Source organism: Vigna radiata, unplaced genomic scaffold (assembly GCF_000741045.1).
Source record: "Vigna radiata var. radiata cultivar VC1973A unplaced genomic scaffold, Vradiata_ver6 scaffold_154, whole genome shotgun sequence".
Lineage (NCBI taxonomy): Eukaryota > Viridiplantae > Streptophyta > Magnoliopsida > Fabales > Fabaceae > Vigna > Vigna radiata.
The window spans coordinates 841,550-853,991 of NW_014542916.1; the positions used below are offsets into that span (position 1 = coordinate 841,550).

Genomic DNA, 12,442 nt, shown 5'->3' on the forward strand with positions numbered 1-12,442 from the left:
GGTATTTTAAAAAAGCCTGGTGAGTTGACAAGGTAGAAGAGTTCAAAATCCAGCTCATAATAAAAGGTATAATGATCAAGAAACATAATAATACTAACAGATAAAGATTATATATATGCAAGTGGTATAATATTGTTACCTAATAAAATTAATTTTTAACAAATTCGATAGATGTGTATGGAAACCATTGTTTTAACTCTTGCTTTTGTTTTTATTGAATCTACAAGTTTCGTTAGCGATTCTTTTTCCCTTTGTCTAAACTGTGGAAGATATCATGTCACGTGGAAGAGAAATATAGTTTTCTTCCTTTTTCAGTAATATATACAAACAGATGGTAGCAAGTGACATTGCTTATTGGGTAGATTAAGAAACCATTGGTCAAACACTCTGCCATCGACACAGTTTTGCCTTCGGATATCATCTCTTCATCTCTGCGGTTTGAATTTAAGACAACTATGGCCGAATCATTTCTCTTCAGCGTCGCAGAGTCACTCATAGCAAAACTTGCTTCTCGTACTTTTCAAGAAGCTTTTCGATTGGTGGGTTTATACGACAATGTTCAAGACCTTACAAACACTCTCTCTTTAGTTAAAGATGTGCTGTTAGATGCTCAGCAAAAGCAGGAACACAACCGTGAACTCCGTCGATGGCTCTCTCGACTCAAAACTGTCTTCTCCGATGCCGAAGATGTTTTGGATGAATTTGAGTGCCAAACACTACGAAAGAAAGTGGTCAAAGCTCATGGTAGCACCAAAGACAAGGTCAGTCACTTCTTCTCAAGTGACTAGACAAGGTTGCAGCTAATAAGCATAAGTTTATTCTTCAAACGAGTGATGTTGACACACGTGTTGTTCATCGAAGAGATATGACACACTCTCGTGTGAGTGATTCAGATGTGATAGGAAGGAAACACGATAAAGAAAAGATCATAGAGCTTTTGATGTAGCAGAATCCTGATGATGTTGATACAAGTCTCTCTGTTATCCCCATTGTGGGGATTGGAGGCTTGGGAAAGACTACACTTGCAAAGTCTGTGTTCAATGATAAGAAGATCCAGGAGTGCTTTCCATTAAAGATGTAGGTGTGTTTCTGATGACTTTGACATTAAAAAACTTATTATCAAAATGATCAATTCCGTGAATGATTCAGAATCTGATCATGTTCCTTTCCATCAAATGAATTTGAACATGTTAGACCTGGAACAACTGCAAAATCAACTGAATAACAAACTTTCCGGTCAAAAGTTCTTACTCGTATTGGACGACGTATGGAACGAAGACCGTGTTAAATGGTACGAGTTGAGGAATTTAATCCACGTAAGTGCAGCAGGAAGTAAAATCCTTGTGACTACACGAAGTCATTCAATTGCTTCCATGATGGGCACAATTCCCTCTCATATTTTAGAAGGTCTTTCTGAGGAGGATTCATTGTCTGTGTTAGTCAAATGGGCATTTAAAGAAGGAGAAGAGGAAAAATATCCTCACTTAGTAAATATTGGGAGAGAAATTGTGAAAAAATGCAGAGGGGTTCCTTTGGCAGTGAGAACATTAGGCAGTTTACTATTCTCAAAATTTGAGGCCAATGAATAGGAATATGTGAGTCAAAATGAAATATGGAATTTGCCTCAGAAAAAGGATGACATTTTACCTGTCCTTAAATTGAGTTATGATCTCATGCCGTCCTATTTGAGGCAATGTTTTGCATTGTTTTCCCTCTACCCAAAGGATTATCAATATGATAATTATGAAATAATTTGGCTTTGGGGGGCACTTGGACTCATCGCATTACCAAAAATGGATAGAACACGTGAAGATGTAGCCAATCAATATTTGCATGAACTTTTGTCAAGATCCTTTATTCAAGATTTTGAAAACTTCGGCACTTTGTATAAATTCAGAATACATGATTTGGTGCATGATCTCGCCCTATTTGTTGCTATGGATGAGTGTCTACATATCAATTCCAACATTCAAAATATTCCTCATAATATTCGGCATCTGTCTTTTGCCGAAAGTGGTTTGTTTAGCAATTTAGTCACCAAAAAATCAGCAGCTGTGAGAACCGTCATGTTTCCAAATGGGGTAGCAGCTGCCAACTGTAAAGCTATACTAAAGACATGTCTGGAGAAGTTCAAATGCTTACGTGTTTTGGATTTAAGTCATGCAACATTTGATACTTTGCCTCGTAAAATTGGCAAGTTGAAACATCTAAGATATCTGGACATTAGCAAAAATCCCAACATTAAGAGACTCCCCGACTCTATTTGCAAGCTCCAAAGTTTGCAAGTGTTGATCCTTGAAGGATGTGTGGAGCTGGAAGCATTGCCCAAAGGATTAAGAAAACTTATCAGTCTCTATTGTTTTCTGTTTTCCACAACGCAAACTGTTTTGCCTATGAATGAGATTGGGTCGCTTGAAATCTTGACTATTAGATCATGCCATAATGCGGAATCCATCTTTGGAGGGATTAAATTCCCTACTCTTAGAACTTTGATGGTTCTAGACTGTCAGAGTCTTAAGTCTCTGCTGCTGGAGGGTAAAAATTTTCCTCAATTAGAAACATTGATTGTTGAAGAGTGCAGTAATGTGGATTTGGAACTGTGGAAGGGAGATCATGAAGAACAAAGCCCCAAGCTGAAGTTAAAACTTGTTGTATTTTCAAAGTTATCACAACTGGTGACCTTACCTAATTGGTTTCAGGAAGCTGCCAACTCCTTACAGTATTTGATTATTTCAGATTGTCACAATTTTGAATCATTTCCAGAATGGCTACCGGTTATGACTGATATGAAAACTCTTGGTATAACAAATTGTCCAAAGTTGGCATCGCTCCCGGATAACATTCATTTCTTCACCGCCCTTGAAAATCTGGGGATTGAAGATTGTGCTGACTTATGTAAAAAGTATGAGCCACATGTTGGAGAGTTTTGGCCCAAAATATCACACATCAAAAATATTTTCATTGATGAACAAGAAGATTTAGATGAAGACTAAGACATTGTCAGAAGGTGTTTTGCATAATGTTGTTAAGGTGTTTTGCAAAATATCACACATCAAAAATATTTTCATTGATCAAAAATATTTTATTAAGGTGTTTTGCATAATGTTGATTTCTTTTTATGGTTTTTCATTTTGTATTTGTGAAAATTAATTGGAACTTTTAGTTAAGACATTTCAATTTAGAAGACTTTCATAACACCTTCGTAAGGTGGTTGTGCAACAGTGCTACTTTTTTGTATTGCCATTTTCTTTGTCAATTTATATACAACTTTGGTATTTCATTTATATTTAGAAGAGTATTACTTTAATTTAGAAAAAAAAAATTATATTTAGAAGAATATCGCTGTAATTTAGAAAAATATCCACCCAGTTACTTTGCATTTTTACTTTTCATGATTGGTTGATGATAAATATATTACAAACAATCTTGTAAATTGTAACGATTATTTACATCGTTTTTAATGGCCACTATATACTATTGTTATAATTTAAAAAAATATGATAAATAGTGATTTAAGACGAACTATCACAACATTCATCATTTTATACAATATATAAAACAGTTAAATAACTTAAATTAAAACTAACATAATTTTTCTATTAGAAAACAAACCCAACAAAAATAACAGCAAATAAAAACATATTATTTTCTTTATACTATGATAATTACAATTGTCACTATTATAATTATACATTAAATAAAATATTTTATTATCAATTGTGTTGTCGTAATTCAGATATTTTATTATTTATAATTATCCCCTTATACTTTTAATTTCATAATTTAATAAAATACACTTTTAGTAATAACAGATAAAAAAGTATATCAAAATAAGAGTAAATACATAACCAACATATTTTTTTCATTAATGGATTTAACATTACAAAAAGTATATTAGAAACTTACATGAATATAAGAAAAAGTTTTTAAATATCAAAAGTAAAAAAAAATTGAAAATATTTTTTATTTTTTAGGTGAATTTAATAATGATTGACCTCATTCTTATATATTTCCACTCATAATTAAAAATTAAAAATTATTGTTCGTTTGAAAATATTAATATTTCTAATTTTGAAAATTTTATTTTATGTTTTTGATTGATTTTTATATTTTGACAACTTTATTTTGGCAAATATGAGATGACAAGGACAATCATACAAACATCCTATGTTACTTTGACGTTTATTTTGAAATGTCAAATGTAAGCAACCACACAAGCATCAATAAATGAACGAAAAAATACAAAGAAGAAAGCCAACTTTTTCTTATTTTTTATTGTTTTTAGATATTTTAATTTTTATGTATTTTTAATTAGTATTATTTTATTATTTTTATTAAAAGCATTTTTCATTATTTTTATATAGAAAAAGTTTTTACTAGTTTCATTAAAAAATATTTTTATCATAATGTTGAAATATAACAGTAATTAACAAAATGTGTGATGTATAAATTAAACTTGAAAGTAGAAATTAAAATAAACAAAACATGAGTGCGCGCAAATGAAACTGTACTGTATTGCTAAAATCTGGACTGAACTACAAATTAATTTATTTGAACTGAACTATTTTTTGTTTCATTAAACTGAATTCTAAATTGTACTAAATTATAATATAAACTGAACAGAACTACTAACTGAATTATAAATTATACTAAACTACAATATAAACTGAACTAAACTACTAACTGAATTGTAAATTGCATTAAATTACAATATATACATAAATCTTTTAACTGAATTGTAAATTGTCCATCTCACGAAGCCTTGAACATATATGTTGTGTATTTTACTAGTTCTTTTACGTCTCATTAATCTTTTTAACCAAAATATAAATTATATATATATATATATATATATATATATATATATATATAAAAGATATATATATATATATATATATTACACAATTCATTTAAAAATATTTATTATTTATTTAGTTATTTGATAAATATCCGTAAAAAAATATTTATAGTCTTTTTTATACGTGGATATTTATAAATATCTACACTATTTATACATTATTTTTAAAAAATTAAAATATATTAATTTAAAACTAAATCTGTAATATATAAATTTTGATGAAAAGAAAATAATTTGACCTTTCTAAAGTAAAATTTTAAATAAATTGTGTCAAAATATATATTTTAAAAAATAAAGATATAAAAGAAAAGGTAGAACCATCCTCTCAACCTAACAAACAAACTACCCTGACCACAAAGACACTACAGTTAATTGCAGTTAACTGAACCGAAAATTTATTAAGTTCAGTTTTTAAAAATTGAACCATAAAACAATATATTTAAGTTATAGTAAAAATGGTTCAGTTCTTTTTAATATAATATAGTACAATTAACTGTAGTACAATATAGTTCGGTATTTTTTTCCAGTCCTAGATGCAAGTGTGAAAATGAAGTGCAAAGAGGGAAAGCAATCCAACCCATCAGAAATTGTTTATTGATTAAGTATAAAATGTGGGGTTCAAAGAGAACAAAATGTGACCCAACCCATTAGCATACGAAACAATGCACAAAGCAAAGAAGGGAATTTCTTCCTGCACTCACATGTTTTCTTCCAGCACCTCTAGATGTGATGAAATGACAATTTTATCTTTAACAAAAAATTTTTAAACAAATTTTGGATTACATAATCCAAACTTTTGTTTGGACTTTACAATCCAAAATACATTTTAAAAAATTATGCATTCCGAATTGCTTAACTTAAAATATATTTTCAAATTTAAAAATACATTTCCAATTACATCATATGTAATATATTTAAAAAAATAATATATTATAGATTGTATAATTCAGAATTTGTTTTGGATCTAGAAATACATTATAGATTACAAAATTCAGAATGTATCATTTATTCAAATTCATAAGATTTGAGCACCCGTAATAATGTACTAAGCCTCTGTGATGGAAAGAGCTATATGTTTGTTTCTTAAAATATCAGGAAACTAAGAAACTACTTAAGAGGTGGCATGTACCACTAGTCATTTTTCTATCTATCTTACAATCTCCATAATTTGCATATGAAAATCTTACAAGACTAGGTTCAGCCCCAAGCAGATATCATAGCTCAAAAGACACAGTTCCCTTAAGGTACTTAAGGATATGCTTAACTACAGTGAGGTGAGACTCTTTAGGACTAGCTTGATGCCTAGCATAAGCACAAAAACTTTGCATGAGACTTGGCCTACTTATAGTATGATATAACAATGATCTGTCATGCCTCTACATAGAGTTTGGTTTACGAGTATACTTGATTCATCCTTATCAAGATAACATTAAGTTGTCATAGGAGCGGATGCCTCCTTAGCTTAGTCCATTTCAATTTTTTTCAAGATTTCCTTACAATTTTGGAAAGAAACATACCTTCTTTCGTTTGCTTTATTTGTAAACCAAGGAAGAATGTCAACTCATCCATCATTGACATTTCAAACTCACTCTACATGGTCTTCTTCTTGATTGTAGCCTTGTGCAACAAGCCCAACTTTATTCTTGGTGATGATTTCATCTTCATCTAGTTTGTTTCTAAACACTCATTTAGTTAAGTTCTAAACACTCATTTAGTTCCTATCACTTGATCACATTAGTCATTAGATTTAATTGAGAAACGATCGCAACAAAGGTGTCATCTCCTTTGGCTATATTCGACCTACGAGGATTATCATTTCTTACTCCGTGCCTACATTGTGTTGCATGATGACCTAGCTTTTCACATATAAAGTAATTTCCTTTCTTCTTAAAGGTAGGGTTAGATTTATTGGGACTATATTTTCGAAAATTATTTTTCCTATTGTGATTAAGTTTATGTTGTACTTTTTTTGGAGCAGGTTTTTCTTGAGCAAAAAGGACTTCATACATGCCTAAAATGGTAGACATGCGTTCTTGTTAACGCCAAAAGTTCTGTCTAGAGAAGACCTCAACTTTTGACACGTCCCAAAACGAGTGGTTGATGTCAGCCATAAGTCCTTAAGATTATTGTAGAAAAGCTGACAAAATTACGAACAAAATTTGTCGAGGCATGTAGATCACTACTCTTAAGGACTTATTCGCGGTGTATTACGCGAGTCTTCTAGGATACAACAAGAACTTCTCTTATAAGGATCTCAAAACTAACAAAGAACTCTAAAGAGAATAAAAAATAAACCCAAATATATAAAAAAAAGGTTCAAACCCTTTTTTGGTCCCTAAGTTAAGTTCTGATGTTCAATTTAGTCCCCGCTTTTAAAAATGTCAACCTTTAGTTCCTATGACATGAAAAATGTATCAAATGAGTCCTCATGACAACACTTAATGAACAATAAATCACAAGTTTTCATACCTAGGTATCCAATATTTTGTGATTTGTTAACGGAAGGTGTTATGAACAACAAATCACTTAATGAAAAACGTGTGACTTGTTAACGGATAGGACTGATTTGATACATTTTTCATATCATAGGGACTAAAGGTTGACATTTTTAAAAGTGAGACTAAACTGAACAACTTAACTTAGGAACCAAAATAGGGTTTAAACTAAGATAGTTTGAGAAATAAAGTTTCTTTCTTAAAAAAGAAAATAAACCTTAATGAATAATAAAAATTGACAGTTAACATTTATAAAATTTAATGAGAAAAAGTTGTTGGTCAACGTTTAAAATTAATATTTCTTTTGCAATTATTATTGGTTTAATTACCTTTTTAGTTTCCAAGTTGAGAACTGAATTCTGTTTTGTACCTGCTTTTAAAAATGATGTAATTTGATCCTTAAGTTACAAATTTTGGTGTTATTAGGTCCCTTCCGTTAAATTGACAGTAATAACGTTAACTTCCTCTTACGTGGTTGCACTTTTTTTCTCTCTCATGTACTTTTTCGTGACACTTCCTTCTCTCTCTTCTATTTCTCTCTCTTATCATTATAAATACGTCTCACCTTTTTTTCTCTCTTCTACGTATTAATTACTATTGCACTTTCTCTTCCAATATTAAGGAGTCACTGATGACAAATGTTTAAAACTTTTTAAGTTTGAGAAAATTTGAAACTATTATAAAACTATAAGCACTACAGATTAATTAATTTACGTTGACGAAAAATCATTTGCATGCTACCCGTGGAGATCTGCAATATTATTGCTACCGTGGTGCTCGTCTTGCTGCTGCTGGGATCTTAGGTATCTTGAAAATGGGAAAAGACAGTATGAGTGATGTTAAGGGTGAGAAGAATGTGATAGCCATGGATGGTGGATTGTATGAGCACTGCAGTGAGTATAGCAAGTGCCTAGAGAATACCCTTAAAGAATTGGTTGGTGAAGATGCCTCAGAAAGTATCATTGAGCTTTTCAAAGATGGTTCAGGAATTGGTGCTGCCCTACTTGCAGGCTTAGTGTCGCAGTAACTTGATGCTTTACAATAATGAACAACATCATGATATTGGGGTTTTTATCATTTATCATCCATTTATGGCCACAGTAGCAGTTTTGGGAGTTGGGAGGGTTGACTTTCTCAGCTTCTAATTTAATCCAATCTTTGTCACATTTACTCCTCACCATTGGTTTAAGCTTGTTTAAGTTTATGTATTCAATTCCTTTTGCAGGATTCTGCATTTTTTTCTCTTCCCTTATTAACCTTAATACCATATTGGAAAATGATACTTTGACTCCTCTAGAGTGACAAATTTTTTACACCAATGACGTGTCAACTTCTCATTGGTTCATCTTTTTGAAAAAAAAAAATAATTAAATGAGGTGATTAGTTGAGGGCACGGGCAGGCAGAAAGTGGAAGCAAACATTTTGAATTCAAAAAACATTTTGAGATTGTGAGAAAGAAAACCTGGAGAGAGAAACTCTCCCTCCCAGCGTCAGTAGTCACCCTTGCCACCAGTCGTTCGCCGTTGAACGGCCACCGGAGGACTACCCAGACTCTGTCGCCGATCATCTTCGCGTCTCTTCCCACAAGTCACGTCTCTTCCCAGCAATCGCGTATCTTTCCACCGCTCGCGGCTCTTCCCACAGTTATCCTGTTTCCAACGTCAACCGGTCTTCAACGGCCACCGGAGGACAGAATGAAGCCTCTCTTCGACAGAGGCTTCCACTGTGACGCCCCGAGAACGCAGATTACTCGCGTCTTCCCACTCATTGCGTGTCTTCGCATCCCCTTGCTGCTGTGTCCTTCCGCCAGCGTACCGTGAGTATCTTAATGTATATTAAATATTCCCTTTTGACCATGTTGGTGCGTGTTGCTAGAGAAAATTATAAACTGAGTTAAACTCTCTACTTTGTGGTCTTGGGCGTATTGAGTTTTGAACCTTTGAGTAACATATATGGTGAAGTGAAGTTAATATTTTTCCCCTTGCTTATTGTGAGTACCTGTTTGATTTGGTTCTTTATGGTGTTTTCAGATTTTAATTTTCACTGTAATTACCAACATCATTGTAAAGTTGTGGAGATGTGTGAAGCTAAAAATTCAGCTTACGTAGTTGGAGTATGTGATACTCTCTGGCTGAAGTTGGTAGAGCATTAAACTGGTAATGTTGGGCATAACTTCTGAATCCTATTAACAATCTGTACAGAAAAATTTAGAAAATATATGTAACATAAATTTGTTGAAGCAAAGCATTTAAAAACAGAATATAACATAGATATATAACATTTTAAAAGAAAAACACTATTCCGGGCTTCAAAAGTTGCAAGTGGAAAATTTAAATTGAAGCAAAGCAGGGTAAAATGTAACATACAGAGAGATAATTGGAAGAAATAGCATGCTATCAGGTTTTAGGCAAAGAGGGAGGAGATATTGAGAAAAAATGAATATAAAGGATCCCACCATTTTCAGGACTAACTTATCGAAAAACCCGTAAAAATCATCTGCTAATACCACAAACCTAGCGGCCATACAAAACTGGAAATAGAAATGCATCTTAGGTAGTAGTGAAATATTAATTGTTCTAATGTAAATTGTTTTTGGTATTAATTATCTTTGTCATTCTTCTGCTTTGAAATATATGCACTATACTGCTTAGAAAAAAGACTCATGCACACTCAATAAAATTCCTCAAATGCTATCCACCTAATCAACTCTATCTTATCACATACGGGAGAAAATAGCAAAACTTTTCCCTTGAAAACTCAGTTCTTCTCTAACTGTAAGTGCAAAAACCTTTAGAGTATATATATATATATATATATATATATATATATATATATATATATATATATATATATATATATATATATATATATATATATAATACACCAAATTTACAGATTAGTGAAGACTCTACATCAGAAGACTTGCATATGAAAGAACCAGTTCTCCCAAAGAAAGATTGAGGAGTGGTAGGAAGAAATATTAATGTAAATTGGATGTTTCTTTCACTGTATCCATATACTTTACAAACATTATAGAACTAGCTAGGATGTTTCTTTAATGGTATTTGAGATTAAAGCCTATAGCAAGGCACCAATGGAAAGGCATATTCTCATCAATCATAAAAGAAACAATGTGTATAAAGAAAGCTGAACTATTATGGCTTCTGAAAAACTGAAGAAGAAACAATGTGTACGTTTCTGGAAAGGCATATTCTCATCATGGTGCATTGTAAAGCCCAAGGAATAGTGTCTATATAAATATTCAGTCTTTATAGGTGTGTTGGTTTGCTTGTTTATAGGTGCACATGTATCTAGGAATGTTCTATAATCTATGAACTAGTCTATAGGGAAATAAAACCTTTTGCTATCATGACCATGGACATATTCATTTTATGTACACTATTGGCAATTCTTCTTTAAATAAAAGTAACCTTGTGTTTTGCAGGAGATCAGAAGATAGCTTGGAATGGAAATAATCGAGGAACAGAAGGTGCAATTGTCGAAGGTAATGGCATCATTCAATATTAAATATAGCTTGGTTTTTAAGAAGATATTTGAATGTTTCAAATGTTATTGTTTCTTCTCTAAAAAAACGTATTATTTCTTGACAGGTCAGCAAGAAATGTGAAAAATGTGGCCATGATGAAGCTAACTTTTATACCAGACAGGTATCATTAGACTTTATAATGTATATTTGGAAATTTGATCTTAATCTTATCTAAAGTCCATAATTATTTATTTCAATCATTATTTTTTCAGATGAGATCACCAGATGAAGGGAAAACTACTTTCTATACATGTACCCGTTGTGGTCATCAATCTCAGGAGAATTAGTGGTTTACTTTAAGGCTATCTTTGGAAGGAATGTACCAGGAAAAATAGAATGATCTTTAAGGTTATTTTGTTCTGATAATATGCCGCACCTGGCCCCACTAAGACTTTTATCTGGAATTGGTTATTAATTAATTAGCCTTTTCACCTTAAATTTCTTTTCTATATCAGCTATAAATAATTAACACTACCTGGAGAAATGACGTAGCAGTACAAGTACAACCCAAGTAGGCTAGATTCAACATAAAAATTGGGTTGTCTACTCTGTCAAGCATGAAAGTTCCGGGTTCCTCATCTTTATATAATAAGATATTTTAGCCTTTTAACTCAGCATCTCTCTCTTTAACAAATCTTTCCTAACTTCCCATCCTAAAGTTGATTTGAGAATTTTGGTTATCTTGACTCTTCTTCTTACGTTTGGTTGCATATTTTACACTTGTCTATTTAGTTTTGGTGTAATGACGTATATGTCGAGTGTGGTGAACCTGTATTTAGTATAGTTTTTTGTGGCTCAAGGTGATGCGAGACCTAGTATCTGGAGGGTGATTTTTGCCTTTGATTACATTGGGATCACACACTCCTTCATCCTACTTTCTAAACTATCACTATTGAGCGAAGCCTATATATGTTTGTATGCTTGGAAGGCAACATCTCTTACATTCTTGTAGAAAGTTACTTAATTTGATACTTATTGTTGCTGTGAGAGATATCTCAAAAGGGTATGTCTTTGTGCAAAAAGTCTGTCTAAACTACTCAATTATTTTGTCTTTGCTACCAATTTTATTTTTGCACCATCATTTTTAAAAAAAAAAATTCTTTGGGAATGGACTTCGATATAAATGTGTTTATAAATGACATATAATAAATTTTATTTAATATAATTGGTTAAAAATAAATTGTGGAGTTCAAAATAACTGGTAGATTCAAAGATGCCTTCTTCGTGCAAAAAGTCTGCCTAAACTACCAACTTATTTTGCCTTTGCTACCAGTTCTGTTTCTGCACCATCATTTAAAAAAAAATTCCTTGGGGATGGACTTCGATATAAATGTGTCTTTAAATGACATATAATGAATTTTATTTAATATAATTGGTTAAAAATAAGGTGTGGAGTTCAAAATAACTGACAGATTCAAAGATGCCTTCTTCGTGCAAAAAGTCTGCCTAAACTACCCAATTATTTTGCCTTTGCTACCAGTTCTGTTTCTGCACCATCATTTTAAAAAAAAAATGTTTCCTTGGGGATGAACTTTGATATAA

The 12,442-nt window shown here is 31.8% G+C and overlaps 1 protein-coding gene and 1 pseudogene across 1 annotated transcript; both read left to right on the plus strand.

Annotated features, from left to right (window-relative positions):
• The first annotated feature begins 293 nt into the window (after positions 1-293).
• Positions 294-3,091, plus strand: LOC106752531 (annotated as a pseudogene).
• Positions 3,092-8,167: 5,076 nt separating this feature from the next.
• LOC111240978 lies at positions 8,168-10,956 on the plus strand. Its single transcript, XM_022777156.1, has 3 exons — positions 8,168-8,368; positions 8,754-9,169; positions 10,799-10,956. The coding sequence occupies exons 1-3, from the start codon at positions 8,168-8,170 to the stop codon at positions 10,827-10,829; spliced, it is 648 nt and encodes a 215-aa protein (XP_022632877.1). The 3' UTR covers positions 10,830-10,956.
• The last annotated feature ends 1,486 nt before the right edge of the window (positions 10,957-12,442 follow it).